Here is a 17,715-nt window from a genome sequence, read left to right as displayed (position 1 = left end):
AAACAAAGAAAAGTATCCCAAATGAAAGAACAAGAGAAATCCAAGAAATATAATTAAATGAAATGGATGAAATTGAAGTAACGAAAATACCAGATTTAAAGTTTGAAACAATAGTTATAAGAACGCTCAAGGACCTTAGGCGAAGAGTGGATGATCTCAGTAAGAACTTAAAGAAAGAGACAGTAGACATTCAAAAGGACATAGAAACTGTCTTGGCCAATGTGACCCAGTTGGCTGAAGCATCATCGCATTAATTAAAAGGTCACAGGCAGGTTTCCTGGCCAGGGCACATGCCTAGGTTGAGGATTTCTTCCCAGGTCAGGATACATATGAGAGGCAACTGATCAATGTTTTTCACAATGTTTCTCTCCCTCTGTTCTCCTCCCTCTTGAAGTCAAAAAGCATGTCCTAGGGTGAGAATTTTTAAAAAAGGGATGCAGAAACCATTAAAAAAAAGTCAGAAATAAAAAATACCTAAAATGAAAAATATACAGTGCTAGAAAGAATCAACAGCAAGTTAGATGAAGCAGAGGATCAAATCAGCAATTCAGAGAACAAAATAACAGTAAGCACCCAAGCAGGGGCATCTAAAAAGAAAAGAGAATTAAAAAAAAAAAATGAGTACAGTCAAAGGGACCTCCGGGAAACACAACAAATCCACATCATAAGGATACCAGAAAGAGAAGAGAGTGAGCAAAGGATAGAGAACTTGTTTGAAAAAATAATGGCTGAAAACTTCCCTAACCTGGTAAAGGAAAAAGTCACACAATTTCAGGAAACACAGAAAATCCCAATCAAGATGAACTCAAAGACACCCACACAAAACACATCATAATTAAAATGCCAAAGATTAAAGACAAAGAGAGAATCTTAAAGGCAGCAGGAGAGAGATAAGAAGTTACCTACAAGGGAGTTCACACAGGCTGTCAGCTGATTTCCCAACAGAAGCACTTCAGAACAAAAAGGACTGTAGTGAGGTATTGAAAACCACATAAAGCAAGGACCTGCAACCAAGACTACTCTATCTGGCAAGTTTATTATTTAAAATTGAAAGCAAAATAAAAAGATACCCAGACAAAAAAAGGATAAATGAGTTCATTACCACCAAACCAGTATTGCAAAAAATGTTAGAGACTGACTGCTTTAAGAAAAAAGAGAGAAAGAGAGGGAGGGAGGAAAAGAGAGTTAAAAAATGGCAAAAAAAAAAAAAAGTACTTATCCACAATAACTGTAAATGTCAATGGATTAAGTGTTCCCATTAAAAGACACAGGGTAGCCAAATGGATAAGAAAACATTATGCTAACAGAGACCCATCTCAAAGGAAAGCATACACATAGGCTGAAAGTGAAGGGATGGAAAAAAATATTCATGCAAATGAAAAAAAAAAACTGGGGTAGCCAATATTTGTGTCAGACAAAATAGACTTCAAAACAAAACCCATAACAAGAGACAAAAATCACTACATAATGTTAAAGGAATCAATTCAACAAGAGGATATAACTCTTATAAACATATTTGCATGTATTACAGGAGCAATTAAATCCATAAAGAAAATCTTGGAGGACTTTAAGGATGAGACTGACAGCAATACAGACAGGTAGGGAATTTTGTCTTCTAGACAAAAAAAAGTCAATATGGAAAGAGCAACCTTAAATGATACACTGGATCAGATGCATTTAATTGAATGAAATACGCACAGAATATTTCATCCCAAAGCAGAAGAACATACAGTCTTCTCATGTGCACATGGGACATTCTCAAAGATAAACCACATGTTAGGGCACAAAATAAGTCTTAACAATTGAAGAAGCTTGAAATATCAAGCACCTTCTCAGATCACAATGGGAAAAACAGATACCAATTGCAATAAAAAAAACTCAAAAATGTTCAAACACGTGAAAGCTAAATAACATGTTATTAAACGAATAGGTTAACAATGACATTAAGGAATAAATCAAGGTATCTTGAAACAAATGAAAATGCAAATATAACAACCCAAAATCTATGGAATACAGTGCAAGCAATCCTAAAAGGGAAATTCAAACCTCAATTCAAAAACCTCAAAAAAAAAAAAATACACAATCCAACCCTCCAACTAAAAGCACTCTAAAAAAGAAAAACAAACAAAGCCAAGAGTAAGTAGAGGGAAGGAAATAACAAAGATCAGACTGAATAAAAATGACATAGAGACTAAAAAAAGCAATACAAAGATCAAAAAAATCAAGAGCTGGTTTTTCAAGAAATAAACAAGATTGACAAACTTTTAACCAGACTCATGAGAGAGAGAGAGAGAGAGAAAGGACCCAAATAAATAAAATCAGAAATGAAAGAGGAAGTAACAACTGATACCAGAAAAATAAGAAGAACTGCAAAAAAATACTATGAACATCTATATGCCAACACTGAACAACCTGGGAGAAATGGATAAATTCCTAAAAACATACAGTCTCCCAAAACTGAATCAGGAAAAATCAGAAAACCAGAATAGATGCATTACAACTAATGAAACTGACCTGATACCTTCATAGGTGAATTTTACCAAACATTCAAAAGAGAACTAACACTGATCCTTTCCAAACAACTCCAAAAGATTCAAGAGGAAGGAAGATTTCCAAGCTCTTTTTACAAGGCCAGTATTATCCAAATCCCAAAACCAGATAAAGACACAACAAAGAAAAAAATTATAGGCCAATATTTCAGATGAACATAGATGTTAAAATCCTCAACAAAATAATAGCAAGCCGAATATAGCAATATATGAAGAAGATGATATAACATGATCAAATGGAATTTATTCTGGGAGTGAAAGGATGGTACAATATTTGCAAATCAATAAATGTGATTCATCACATAAATAAAATGATAGATAAAAATCACAAGATCATACCAATAGATGTAGATAAAACCTTTGATTAAATCCGGCAACAATTTATGATAAAAACTCTCAGCAAAGTGCAAACAGAAGGTTCATAACTCACCATAATAAAGTGCATATATGAAAAACCTACTGCCAATGTTATACTCAATGGAAAAAGAAAATTAAAAGCACTTCCCTTATATCAGGAACAAGACAGGGATGTCCACTTTCACCACTCTTATTCAAAATTGTACTGGAGGAAAACAATCAAGATGGCAGAGGAATGAGTGGAAGATACACTGACACCCTCCCAAGACCAGTCTGGAATTACAGTTAAATTGAGGAGAAACTGTAACAGGGCACAGCCAGGGCCCCCCCCGCAAAGTGTTTTTGTAATGGGGTCCAGAGATTGGGGTGTCCAAGAAAAATATATTCCCCACCCCAGGGCAGGCCACCATGGGGGATGGGAGCCTTGAGCAGGGCCATTGAGAAGTCAGTTTGCATGTCAATAACAGGATAGCTTTGTTCACCCTTTGCAAAGAGGATTATCTGGCATATCACCAAAGCTAATCAGGAAGGTTTAAAAGACTTAATACAGAATGAGAGAAAGGGGGGGGGAGAGAGAGAGAGAGAGAGAAAGAGAGAGAGACAGGGGCCTGCAGGAGAGACAAAGGGACACAGACTCTGCGGAACAGTGTGAAGACCCCACGGGAAGAAAGAAGGGAGAAAGGACTCTTGCTAGTGGGCCAGGAGAAGGTGCCACATGGTTATGGATTAAGAGCTGGAGATCGCAGCAATGCAGTGGGTGGTGCTGAGGCCCACGAAAGGCCTGCCTAGCCGAGCCCTGGACCTCTGTTCTTTTCTTTCTTCTGAAGGATGGTACCCTGACTGGCCTGACTGGCCTAACTGGGCAAAGGGGAGAAGGCAGGACGGTGTGTGTGCTGGTGGTTCTTTTGAAGGGATTTTGAGGTTTAAGGGTGACATTTAGCCATTAATCAAACCTGTATAACTTTTGAATAAATAGTTCCTTTTCACCAAACTTTGCCATTCAGAGACATAATTCCAAGGGCGGCGGGCAAAGAACCCACAACCGAGGGGTCCAGGGAAGGAGGGTGTCGTTTCGGTAATAGCATCTGGGCATCCCCACCACGGGTCCTTTTGTTCAGTAACAAAACCACCTGGAACAAACAACTGAACAATAGCTAGAGAGGAGCCTAATAACCTCAGACAGACAGAAGAGTCAGTTTTAGCACAACCTAACTGATAAAGAGTGCCATAGAGACTCAAGAAAGCAGGCTGAGTGCCACAGGTGGCAGCACCAGGATATTGAAATAGCCAGTTGGATCACCCCGAGAAGAGCGGGGTCTAAACCATAAGCAGAGATCTCTAGCCTACAGCACCAGAGTCCAAAAAGAACACAGATAAAAGCTAGCTGCAAAAAGCAGCAGGGTTGCTCTCTGCCAGAGACAGCGAGCTGGAGACACAAAGAGCCCTTTAGAAGGCCAGTGCATAAATTTTCATTTGTAACCATTTAACTTGATCTCCAGCAAAATGGGGACAGAGTGGACTAGAGACACCTGAGGAGAGACTGGGGACGGAGACTTTGGGGAGAGAACTGAGAGAGTAGCCTGCACGATCCTGGTGCTAACTCCTCCTCCATGCAGCAGCAGCCATCTTCCTCAGGCAGACCACTTCCCTGAGCAGCAACATCATGAAAGGACACAATAGCCCACCTCCAGGAGGGAGGCTGCCATGGCTCCATAGTGCTAAAACCTGACTGCTGAGTACAGTGTGGCAGACACAGACAGTAGATTCCTGGATAAATGGGGCACAGAGTTGTCTAGAGACACTTGACGAGAGACTAGAGATGGAGGCTTTGGGGAGACAATGGAGAGAATCATCAGCAGGATCCTAGTGCTGACTCCACTCCCATATGACAGCAGCCATCTGGCACAGGCAGACCACTCACCTGAGTGACAGCAGTGTGACAGGACCCAATAACCCCACCCCCAAGAGGGACTCTGCCCCACCCTGTGGTGTCTAAGCCTGACTGCTGAGTGCAGGATGACTAGGTTAATAGCTAAGGGAGAGAGCCACAGACAGTAGATTCCTGGAAGTCTCAAACAGACTGCCTAAGGTCAGATGGGGTCAACATCTGACATCATCAGAGGCAGATCCAGAAAGAAAAAACAGTGGTCTCATACCACGGAAGTGCACACCACAAAGTCAGGAAATCAAGAGAGATGAACTTAAGAAGCAGAAGCAAAAAAGAAGAATCTCACAAGTAATGGGAAGACAAAAAAAAACCAAAAACAAAAAAACCCCAGTTGAAAGAAAAGGAGGAATCCCCACAAAGAGAACTAAATGAAATAGAGGCACGTAAATGATCAGATACTGAATTGTGAACAATAGTACTAAGGAAGCTCAGTGAGCTCAGTGAGCTCAGAGAGAATTATGAGAAACTACAGGGAAACTACGAGGAACTTACTGAAAACTTTATCAGCATGAAAGAAGGACACAGAAACTATCAATAAGAGACAAGAGGAAAAGAAAAATACAATTTCTGAATTGAAGAACACAATAGAGGGAATCAAAAGCAGGCTAAATGAAACAGAGGACTTAATCAGTGAGCTGGAGAATAAGGTAGAAAAAGGCTCCCAGAAAGAGCCAAAAGATGAAAAAAGACTCAAAAAGAATGAAAAGACTTTGAGGAAAATGAAGGACAACCTGAATATATATATTCATATATTATATATATATATTCATTCATATATATAATATATATATTATATATGTATATAATATCCATATAATAGGGATACCAGAAGAAAAGAGGAGGAAGGGACAGAAAACCTGTTTGAAAAAATAATGATGGAAAACTTCCCTCATTGGAGGAGAGAAAAAGTCACGCACGTTCAGAGAGCACAGAGGGTCCCATTCAAGAGGAACCCAATGAGGCCCATTCCAAGACACATAATTAAAATGGCAAATATCAAAGACAAACAGAGAGTCCTAAAGGAAGCAAGGGAGAAAGAGACAGTCACAAACAAGGGAGCCCCGATATGGCTAGCAGCTGACTTCTCAACAGAAACACTACAACCCAGAAGGGAATGGCAGGAAATATTCCAAGTCATGAAAAGCAAAGGCCTGCAACCAACACTGCTCTACCCAGCAAGGCTCTCAATTAAAATGGAAGGTGAAATAAAGAGTTTTCCAGACAAAAGAAGGCTAAAAGAATACACCTCCACCAAACCAGCATTGCAAAACATGCTCAAGGGACTGCTTTAAGATGAAGAAAAAGGGTCTGTGAATACCCAGTTCCCTTCACAGTCACCAATACTTGATATTACTAATATTTTTAATACTTATTAATCTAATTGTGACAATGATATATTTTAATTACTTTATTACTTGTTGAAATTAAGCCTGTTTTTGTATACTTCTTGCCTATTTCTATTATTTTATAAAGCTTTATATGACTTTTTGGTATTCTTTATCCATTTTTTATTAAATGTTTGTAGAATTTTTTCTCTAAAAAAAAAAGAACAAGAACTATTAACCCTTTTGTAGATGTTTTGCAAATACTTTCCTTTTCTATTACTTGTCCTTTCACTTATTTATATGTATATTACTACATAGTCTTAAATGTTTAATATAATCATATTGTCAATATTTTACTTTATAGCTTCTGGGTTTGAATATTTTACTTCAGGGTAAGAAAAATATTTGGTCAGGGTAAGGAAAATATTTGGTATTTTCTCCTAAAACTCCTTAGGTTTTACATATTAATTTTTAACTCACCTGAATATTTTTCCTATAATGTGTGAAATAGGGCTCTATATTTGTTTTATTTCAAGTAATATTGGTCATGCACCTTATTTGTTGAATAAACCTTATTTCCCCATTGACTTGAAGTATCAATTTCATCATATAGTACATTGTTAAACAGATCTATGCATTTGTTTCTAGAATGTTCATTTTATTTAATTTATCTTCTTGATTATTTCCGTGCTGGTGTCATGTTGTTTTAATTGCTGAGACTTTACAATGGATTTAAATTTTTTAATATTTTATCATGGATTTTGACATTTAAATAAATAAATAAAATCTGCATTTAAAAAAAGAAAGAAAGAAGGAACTCCTACCTTTTGCGACAACATGGATGGAACTGGAAAATATTATGCTAAGTGAAATAAGGCAGTCGGCAAAAGACAAACACCATATGATCTCACCTATAAGTGGAATCTATTCAACAAACTATACTAATGAACAAAATAAACCACAGGCAAGGAAACATGGAGCAGAATGAAAGTGACCCGAGGGGATGGGGAAAGAGGACAATGGTGGAAAGAAGAAGAGACAAAGAACATGTATGAAGGACCCATGGATATGGACAACAGAGTGGGAACTGACTGTGGGAAAGGAGGGCATGGTAGGATGGGTGGAGGAGGGGAAAGGGGTAAAATTGAGGCAACTGTAATAAAATAAACATAATCTAAAGATAAAAAATTTAAAAGAAAAAGAAAAAATAAAAGATTGTATTGGAAGTCCTAGTCACAGCAATCAGACAAGAAGAAATAAAAGGCATCCAAACTGGAAAGTAAAATGGAACTAAAACTGCCATTATTTACAGATGACATTATAGTATACATAGAAAACCCTAAAGAATCCAGCAAAAAAAAAAAAAAAACTACTAGATCTAATAAATAAATTTGTCAAAGCAGCAGTATACAAAATTAATATCCGGATATTGAAGGCATTCTTATACACCAATAGTGAACTATCAGAAAAAGAAATTAAGAAAACAATCCAATTTACTACTGAAAAAAAAAATTTAATCAGGTAGATAAAAGACTTACACTCAGAAAAATATAAGACACTGAAGAAAGAAATTGAGGAAGATACAAAATAAGTGGGAGCATATGCCCTGTTCATGAATTGGAAGAATTAACATCATTACAAAGTCCATACTACTGAAAGCAATTCACAGGTTCAATACAATTCCTATAAAAATACCAACCATATATTTCACACATCTAAAACAAATATTCCAGAAATTTATTTGGAACCAAAAAGACCCCAAATAGCCTCAGCAATCTTGAGAAAAAAGAACAAAGTCGGAGGTATTACAATACCTGATATCAAACTATACTACAAGGCCATTGTAATTAAGACAGACTAGTGTTGGCATAAGAACAGACATATAGATCAATGGAACAGAATAGAAAGCCTAGAAATTAACCCATGCCTTTATGATCAGTTAATATTTGACAAAGGAGGCTAGAACATATAATGGGGTAATGACAGTCTCTTCAATAAATGGTACTGGGAAAATTGGACAAGTGCATGCAAAACAATGAAACTAGACCACCAACTTACACCATACACAAGAATAAACTCAAAATGGATAGAAGACTTAAATGTAAGTTGTGAAATCATAAAAATCCTACAGGAAAACATAAGCAGTAAAATCTCAGACATCTCTTTTAGCTATATTTTTGCTGATACAGCTCCTTACGCAAGGGAAACAAAGGAAAAGGTAAACAAATGGGACTACATCAAACTAAAAAGCTTTTGCACAGCGAAAGAAACAAACCATCTACAAAACAAAAAGGGAGCTTACTGTTTGGGAGACTATATTTTCCACTGAGACATATGATAATGAGTTTATTTCCCAAATATATAAAGAACTTAAACAACTCAACACCGGGAAGACAAACAATCCAATTAAAAAACAGGCAAAAGACTTGAATAGACATTTCTCCAAAGAGGACATACAGATGGACAAAAGACATAAGAAAAAATGCTGAACATCACTAATCATCAGAGCAATGCAATTAAGACCGCAATGAGATATCTCACACCTTAATGATTATCATAAATAAATCACAAACAAGAAGTGCTGAGGAGGATGTGGAGAAAAGGGAACTCTGGTGCACTTTTGGTGAGAATGAAAATTGGTGAAGCCACTGTGGAAAACAGTATGATGTTTCCTCAAAAAATTAAAAATGGAACAGCCTTTTGACACAGCAATCGTACTTCTAGGAATATATTCTAAGAACCCTGAAACACCAATTTGAAAAAATTCATAGCAGCATTATTTACAATAGTCAGGATCTGGAAACAGCCCTACTATCCATCAGTTGATGAGTGAATAAAAAGGTGTGGTACATTTACACAATGGAATACTATGCAGCAATAAAAAAGAAGGAACTTACCTTTGTGACATCGCAGATGGACCTAGAGATTATTAAGCTAAGTGAAATAAGCAGTCAAAGAGAGATAAATACTATATGATCTCACTTATATGTGGAATGTAATGAACAAAATAAACTGATTAAAAAATAGATACTGAGGCATAGATATATGGAACAGGGTGACAGCTGTCAGATGGGATGGGGATTGAGGGAATGAAAGAGAGAAGGTGAAGGGATAAGCCAAAGAACATATATGCATAACCCAAAGACACACATAACAGTGTGGTGATGGCCAAAGGAAAGGGAGTAGGGGCGCAGGGGCTTGGTGTAGAGGGGTAACAGCGGCAGGGGCGGGGAATGCAAATGGAGACATTTGTAATAGTATGAACAATAAAAATAAAGTAAAAAAAGAAGTAAATAGGAGAATGTGAATAGGTTATATGCAAATACTACATCATTTTATATAAGGGGCTTAAGCATCTGCTAATTATGGTATCCACAGGAGACAAATACCCCAGATACCAAAGGTTACTGTATATAAAAATATATATGTAAAATATAACTGGAGTTTTTTTAAAATGTTTTTCTTGGTGGAAAAACAAGCTTCAGAAAAATACAAACTACAATTCCTGTTGTTTAAAGTTATAAAAGCATACAAAACTAGACAATGTACTTTAGGGATACATACAATTATGTTAAAACTACAAATAAAGCAAGGGAATATTAACACCTAATTCAGGATAGTAGGGCCCACAAGGGAGGGTGGGGACTGTAATCAGGAAAACAAAAACACACAAGAGGCCTTTCAGGCATTGGAAATATTCTAGTTTTTATAACATGTGGTGGATATATGTTACTAATTTTTTACCTATTGTTCACATTTACATGATATACCGCTTTGTACATAAAAGATTGCATATTTAAAACTTTCAGGCAAACTACCATCCTATATATTATTTTTCAATGTCCATTACCTATTAGTAACTATTTATTGAGAATAAAACCAATCACAAAATACAGTGCCTTTCCTTAAGATCTTTTTAAGGGCTGTTTATTTTGTTTTTTATTTTTCTTTCCTTTTTTTTTCTTTAGTAAAAAAAAGGGAAGCAAATAATAAAATCTAGTGGAAAAACAGACCCACCAAATGTTCAAGAATATTAATGACTCAGATTAACAGAGCTGTGTTAGCCGCTGGGTGATGCAGTGGGGAAATCCTTCAAGGTCTGTATAGGTCATTTACATAAACCAAAGGGGTGGTTCTAACAGCTGGACCTGTGCAGCTGACAAACTACATTAGTCCTTACAAGCACGCAGGGCAGGCATGAGAAACAGCAATGCTCTGTATATCTGTTTCTCTTTTCTGCATAATTTACATTTCCAAGACGAAGCAAAACATTTCTCAACCTCAAAGATCGACATCTATCGATTCTACTTGGACATCCATGCATGTCATCACATTTATCAAGAGTGCTCCAGTGATGGAAGCTGTTCTACCACTGGAGGCACAGTGGTGAGGAACACAGACCTGGGACCTTCCTTCTAGAGCTCCTGTGCTGGTTTGCTCTAAAGGGATAAAGTCACAAAGACTGACAAAGAGTGATGAGTGCTATAAAGAAAATGTAGAGGGCAGTAGAGAGGCTCAGGGGGAGGTAAGGGCACCACAGGCAGAGGGGACAGCTGGTAAAGCTCCTGGGAGAGAAAAGTGCCTGACACACTTGGAGGGTCTGTGCTGAAGAGCAGCGGTGAACAATAAGCAACCTGAGAGATAGTGAGGGGTAGCTCACACAACACCCAAGGAGCTGTTCAAATATGAGCAGGGGTGCTTTTCATATAGTTAATTCAAATTTTTAAAAATAGATGGAAAATATCAGATTTACTACTTACATTTTAAATAAATTCCTCCTTTATCCAATGCCTCCAGAATGTGGAGTCAAGATCATAAAATCCTATTCCTTCACAGCTAGTAAATGAATTCTTTAAAAGCTTCAAGCTTCTCAATCATTTGCAGCTCTTCCTAAAGAGTCCCAATTAGGCTGAAATGGCTGGCCTCCATTACCCACATCTGGGTGGTGATAGCCAGTCTGAAATTTAGGCTGCTCATTCTGAGAGCTTCAGAGAACACTGGGAGAGAGGGCAGTAATGCCATGTGTTTGTTCTGTCCACTGCCTCCCAAATGCTAACTTCTCCCTCTTTGTTTTCCCAGATCTGACTGAAGGGTTATAAGAAATAATCCCATGGGCTGCAGACATATCCAAGTGAACTTCCAGAGCAGCAAAATCACTCTGACAAGGGAGCTTTGGAAATATCTGATAATACTGTATTCAGTCACGCCACAATCTAACTGGAGGAAAAGGTGGCTGCCTTCCACTACTGCCTCTGACCCCAGGATTTTCCTTCTCCAGACAGGTCCCAGGGCGTGGTAACAGAGGGCACCTGATAAGTTGGTGCCATGATACTTCATGCTCAAAGGAAGAAGCTCCAGAAAAGACAAGAGGTCTCTGTTTCCCATCCACTCCTCCAGCTTCCCACACAGTCAGACTGCCAGGTAAACAGGAAGCTGAGAAGAGAGAGGGGATGTTCCTGTTCTATGTAATCTGCTCAGCCTCACACAGAAAAACTGGGCCTCCACTCCCACCCAAACATTTTAAAAAAACAGGATCGGTCATTCATGCATGTATTTATCCACCAAATACTTACTGAGAATATACCATGTATTTGGCGTTGTCATAGGTAAAATTAAAAGGAGAAAATGAACAAAATAAATAAGTATACTGTAAATGAAAAAATGAGAAAGTTATAAAGAAAAAAACTAGAGATGTGTATAGGAAATGTGTGTGTGTCTGTGTGTGTATAAGTAGAAGGACCAATTAAAATCCTCAGTGAAACAAAACCTTTTATTTCTGAGCATAAGCAATTTCTAAATTTGTCAGATTACTTTAAGTACTAATAAGACCTCATATGTTTAAGCTCCTCCTACCTACAAATTCAGCATTGCAATAAAAGGAGATACTTCTTCATTACTGCTCCCTTACATTTTATTTCCAACCCCTCTTAACCATCTCTATTTGGTTTTCTCCAAAGAAAAACCTAGAACTGGTCAGAATGTGCATCATATTAGTGTCCAATATTTTCAAAAAACATTTAAAATAAATTGCTGAAAATCTGCCAAATTGGAATTCTAAAATTTCTGAAAACGACTACCAACATGGAGCTGCCCTCTGTGCTACATCAGTTATGATTTCACAACATTCATAAGTAGCCCCATTAGGATCAGGGGATGTGGTAACTCAGAGGCACAGTCTGCACAGCCCTGTTACTTGCTTCCAGGCTAAATGCCCAAAGGTAGTGTCCAGCTGCCGAGGAGCTGTCATCCATTTACAGTGAACAGGAGGTTCTACTAAGGCAAAGTGTCAGTGACATGAGACCTGATTGATTTTGGAATGCAATATGAGGGGGACCCTCTCATTTTGAGTTCCTTACAGATAGATTCTGGACAACAGAGCAGACTCTTCTGATGAAAAGCTGGCCTGAATCTCAATCAGGCATCTGATCTGAGGCTCAGCCCTCCCCATCTGGATCTCTCTCCTGCCAGATGAATAACCTGAAGTCCTTTTCTCCAAAGCCGCAACACAAGCATCCTACAGTCAGTGTGTGGTGAACTAAGTGAATGAAAGCTCTTGCTGGACAAATGTTCCTTCTGTTTTCCCATTTCACAAATCTTCAAGCCCTTGTCCTCACCCTCTAAGAAAGGACACCATTTATAGACCAGGTACTGTGCTCAATGCACCAAAAATTGAGGTACACTGTTGTGAGGTGGATGGACAAACCCCTCCTCTGGCCCCTCTGCCTCTGATGGGTCTCACAGGGCATCACCAGCCTCCATTTCCCAAGAGCTCCAGCATTATTAATTGCCACTGTGCTGTTCAGGAGTCCAACAAGGTCCCTATGGCCTCCTGCCTCTTAACTCCCTCCCTCAGAGCTTAAAACATATCCCAGAGTAGACCCACATGCTGCCCAAACTGTCCCCACTATGGACCATGATGACAGATCATTCCACTACCCTTTTCATCCAGTTACCTCAACTATGCCACCATTCTCCCATCCAGAATTCCATCAACTCCCACCCATTGCTGGAGGCTCATGACATCGACCCTGCTTAAGGAATCCTGCCTACTTTCCCTCTTCTGAGTCTAAAGTACAAAATAATGACTCCTTTTGCACTTGGTCTGCTGGTTCAGGGCCAACTGACTGATCTGGTCACATTTCACCAGACTTTATTAAGCAAGAGGGCCTCCCCCTGAATAAGACGGCAGAAGAGTCACCAACAATGAGCCCAAGGACCAATGCTTGGCCCTCTGGCCTCTCTCTCTGGCATTGGTCTCCTCTGTATAAGGAAAGATGTAAAATGGCAAGAAAACCTAACATTCAAATTTCAAAATTTGAAAATTCCATTGATTGTTCCTCCACTGGTTGGTTGATTGGCTATTTATTTATTTACTTATTTATTTTTAGAGAGACAGGAAGGGGAGGAGAGGCAGAGAAACATCAACCAATCAGTCCTTTCCTCCCCGACTGGGGACTGAACCCAAAACCCAAGCATGTACCTTAACCAGGACTAACCGGTTTGGTTTTCAATGCCCAACCAACTGAGCCGCACAGCTCAGGACTCCACTGGACCGTTTAAACAGGTGTCCAGGCTAATGCAAGCTGGCCTCAATTTCTCCAAATGTTAACACAGACAACAGTATGGTGATTACCAGAGGGAAAGAGGGTGGGGCAGGTAAAAAAAGAGTATAAGGGGGATAAATGGTGACTGGAGCAGACCTGACTTTGGGCGATGAACACACAGTATAATATACAGATGATGTACAACATAATTGTACATTTGAAACCTATATAATTTTATTAACCAATGTCACTCCAATAAATTAAAATTTTTTAAAACATTTTTCCAAATGTTTCATTTTCAATTGGGCTGCATAATTTTTAGGGGGAAAAATGATTTCTTTTTCATAAATTTTATAGACTTGAATTTTGTCCTTATCATTCCTTGGAAGAAACTGAAAGGTGTATAAGGAACAGACCTGCTCAATTTTGCTAAGACCATGAGCTCGGGATTTGCACAGCTTCAGCTTCACCTCCGGGAGTGGAGACCGTCCGCGACCCCCCCCCGCCCCGCCGCCGCCCACAGTCCCGGAACGCCAGGGCCTCCCGAGCTGGGCCCAGCCGTGGGCTGGCGGTGTATCCCCAGCCGCGACACCACCTGCAGCCTGAGGCGCGTTCAGGTGGCGGAGTCAGTGCAGGCCAGGGGCTCATCCCCCAGTTCCTCCCGGAACTGCCCTCGCTCCCGCCGGTCACGCTCCAGCCAGCATTTCTCCTTGGATTCCCAAGCCAAGCCTGGCCTCCAGGAGGTCACTGGGGTAGGGTGTGAATTCACCTGCCTCGCCTGGGAAAATGCACGAGCCCACAAGTCCCTTTGCCACAACCTCGACGGGGGCTTGCACCAGAAATTCAAAAGGAAAACAAGCCCAAGTTGACCTGTCCCGGCCTAGCGTATCCCGTGAAATCGCCACCTGCGTCGCAGTCCCACGAGCAGTGAGGTCTAGGGCCCGGCCGCGGGGCCCGCCCCGGCGCTCCCCTTACCGGTGAGGCGGCCGCCCCCCTCGCCGTGCCCCCGGCGCCGCTGCAAGATGAAGTAGCAGCTGCTTTTCTGAGTCACCCACAGCTTCAGGGCGTTTTTCAGCAGCACCTCCTCGGGCTTGAGCCACATCGCAGCGGTCCAGCCACGCCAGTGGGCCCCAGCTTACATCGCCCCGGCAGCTGGCAGCGCCAGGCCGAGCCTGCTTGGGAAGATGTGGCGGGGACCGCTGCCAACCGGGCCGGCGTTCGGAGAGTCCCGGGAGTCCCGCGAGTGCAGCTCACCCACTGCAGCGGGCCCGCGCAGCCCCACCCAGACCCCGCCCACAGGCCCGCCCGAGCCCCGCCCCGGTCCGCCCCCTGCCACCCCAACCCTGCGCCTGCTTCCGGGGGCCTCCCTGGTGTAGGAGTCCTGACCGCTCCAGCGCACAGTTCCGGAATAAGGGAGGAAATCCAATCCCTGCTGCCAGGTCCTCCTCCCTTCTCCGCCTGGCTGCGGGGGGCCGCCGAGCCTCTGGTTCCTCCTCCGCCCTTGCTGGGATGCCCCTTGGCATGGCACAACATTCTGAGCCCAGGAGGAAAGAGGAGAAAAGACCCCTTATACTCAGCTGCAGGATGGCGGACCTGAGGCATATATCGTTGGGGGCACAGAATGCACTCCAGAAATCCCAGGTGTGTTTGGAACAACGTAACACTTAAAATAACAAGAAACATTTTTACAAGTAACCCAAAAGTAGCATTAAAAATTAAAAACAATTCTTGTCCAGTTTTTTAAATGCTTAGCGCACGTTGTTGATCTTATGGTAAGGGATCCGAGGGAGCTGCTGAAGAGGCAGTGCTATTTGTGGGACCCTGAGGCAACTGTCAGACTGAACTCAGCAATGGACGCTACTCGAGGGCACAAAAATATGGATGGCTATGAGGGAATCCCTGCAGGTCCCCTACCAGGAATGAAACCAGTCACATTTGTTCTGAGAATTGAAAAGTTGGGAAACGTGGTAGGTGAGAGTAAGAAAAACCTGTAAGGAATGTGGAGGTTGAGTTTTAAAAATGAGCATTTCCTCAGAGCTGGTGTAGAAATAGACACAGGGTAACTGGCCTTGAGCAGGCTGGAGGGCTTCCAAGGCATCTGTGCAGGAAGGCAGTTAAATACAGCACCCAAGCAAAAGAGAGTGAGGAAGGCTAGTAAGCCAGCACAGGTGGACTAGGGAAACTGAGGTAGTTAAACAGTTACATGGCCAAGCAGTTTACAGCCATCTAGTGAATCCCAAAATTCTATCTTCCCTAACTAAGGACACTTAAGAGTAAACGGTTTGCATTTATCCAAGGATAAATAGCTTAAATTACCCTACTCAGGAAGGTAGGTAAAAATCCAATTACTGCCATTTGTGCCAACCATACCCAAAGATAGATGGAGTGGGGAGGGGGAGGGAATAAAACCCATATTAGTGCACCAGCATAGAACTATTGAGATCCTCCCCCTAACACCTCCCCTAAACTCCCAGCTTTTGAAATCCTGAAGATCAAGGACACAGTGCACTCTCCCTCAGGAGTTATGCCCTGTGCCTTTCCCTTCTCATTCTTCTTCCCCCCAAGTCCCATTACCTTTGCCTTTCCCTCTCTTAAGCACCAGAGCCCTTCTTTTACTTCTGTAACTTATTTCCTGAGCCTATGGGGACTCATTGGCTCACATCTACTACCTCTGTAACTTTGTAAATAAACTTTATCTTATAATTTGAGTTCTTGGCTCTCAATTCTTTCTTTGCCAAACTCAAGAATGGAGGTCCAATTTCACTACCAACACCGCCAGTAACAAGAGGAAAACAAAAACACCAAAATGTCCCTCTGATTTTGACAAAGGGATCCATGACAAAATGACTGTTAATTAGGACAAGACTGAAAAGGAGGAAGTCCTCCACTGGGTGCCTACAAATTGAGTGAAACCTCTTCACTGGAAGCCAAGGGGGATCAGAGGGATTGATACAAAGAGATCTGGTCTGATCACTGGGGAGGAGGAGGGAGGAGCCATAGGAGGAGGTTGCCTGAGGCAATGGTAAACAGTCTAGGACACAAATTGGCTGAGAAGCTGAATGCCTCTAGAGCTTATGGAATTCTAGGCTAGAAGAGTTAAAGTAAAAGGAAGGCTCTCTGACTTTCTGGCTCTCTCTTCCTCAAGGATGCCTGGATAAGCATCCTGCATATCCCAAGGGACATTATTTTGGATGGGAAGGAACTCCAGGCACAGCCTAGGATAGGGCTGGCCTGGCAGAGGGTGGCAGGTTTATTCTTTGGGTGTTCTAGAGGGAACGAACTCTGAGGCAGAAGCCTACCATTCTTCTAAAGTTGTGTAGTTTTTGTATCTTATGTTGTTTTAGTTTGTAAACCAACCCTACAGAAATAAAACAATGAAAAACTAACAGGGAATGATAGAAGGTATGAAAGAGTTTAGCCTTAATTGATAGGTTTAAGTGATTAAAGCTGTAATTGGAGTTAAAGAGTTTAGCCTTAACTGATAGGCTTAAGTGACTAATGCATGTGGAAAGCTGTTATTGCAAAATCGTGTAGCTTTTGAATAAAGACTCCTTTCCTTTATCACCAAAACTTTGCCTCTGGAATTTTGCGTAGAGGGTGACAGCAGGCAGCAGGACCCCACTTGCTAATTGGTAACAGGATCACCTCAGAAACTTTGCCTGACCTGGAAGGTAAGAGGCCACTGTAAACCCTGTGCTAGGACAAAAGGACCTCCCACCCAAGGGTCAGGAATGGCTGTGGTCCAGAACTGGAAGATTCCTGACAAATATCTTCTGAGAAAAACTGAAGAAGGAAGTCAGTTATATTAAGGAGGATTTGGGTGCATCAGAGCAGACAGAGCCCTCAGGGAAGGCAAGAAAATACTCTTTTCAGAAACATTCACTGGTACTTCACCCTGTCAGACACACTGCCAAACCCTGGAATTGCAGAGATGAATGGAAGCTGGCCCTGCCCTGAAAAACTCATAGGTAGGGAAAATAGGCACAAAGTGT

General features: G+C 41.0%; 1 protein-coding gene across 2 annotated transcripts in view; it reads right to left on the bottom strand.

Annotated features, from left to right (window-relative positions):
• Positions 1 to 14,964, bottom strand: part of TBC1D8 (TBC1 domain family member 8) — a 143,865-nt gene extending 128,901 nt beyond the window's left edge. For both annotated transcript variants that reach the window (XM_054578026.1, XM_054578027.1), the window contains exon 1: positions 14,699 to 14,964. In XM_054578026.1, the coding sequence (XP_054434001.1) occupies positions 14,699 to 14,825 (127 nt within the window). In that variant the 5' untranslated portion in view covers positions 14,826 to 14,964. The remainder of the gene's footprint in view (positions 1 to 14,698) is intronic.
• Positions 14,965 to 17,715: the final 2,751 nt, after the last annotated feature.

The sequence above is a fragment of the Pteronotus mesoamericanus genome, unplaced genomic scaffold (assembly GCF_021234165.1).
Source record: "Pteronotus mesoamericanus isolate MK-2021 breed Mesoamerican mustached bat unplaced genomic scaffold, CSHL_Meso_final contig_48, whole genome shotgun sequence".
Classification (NCBI taxonomy): Eukaryota; Metazoa; Chordata; class Mammalia; order Chiroptera; family Mormoopidae; genus Pteronotus; species Pteronotus mesoamericanus.
This window is presented reverse-complemented; position numbering and strand designations above follow the sequence as displayed.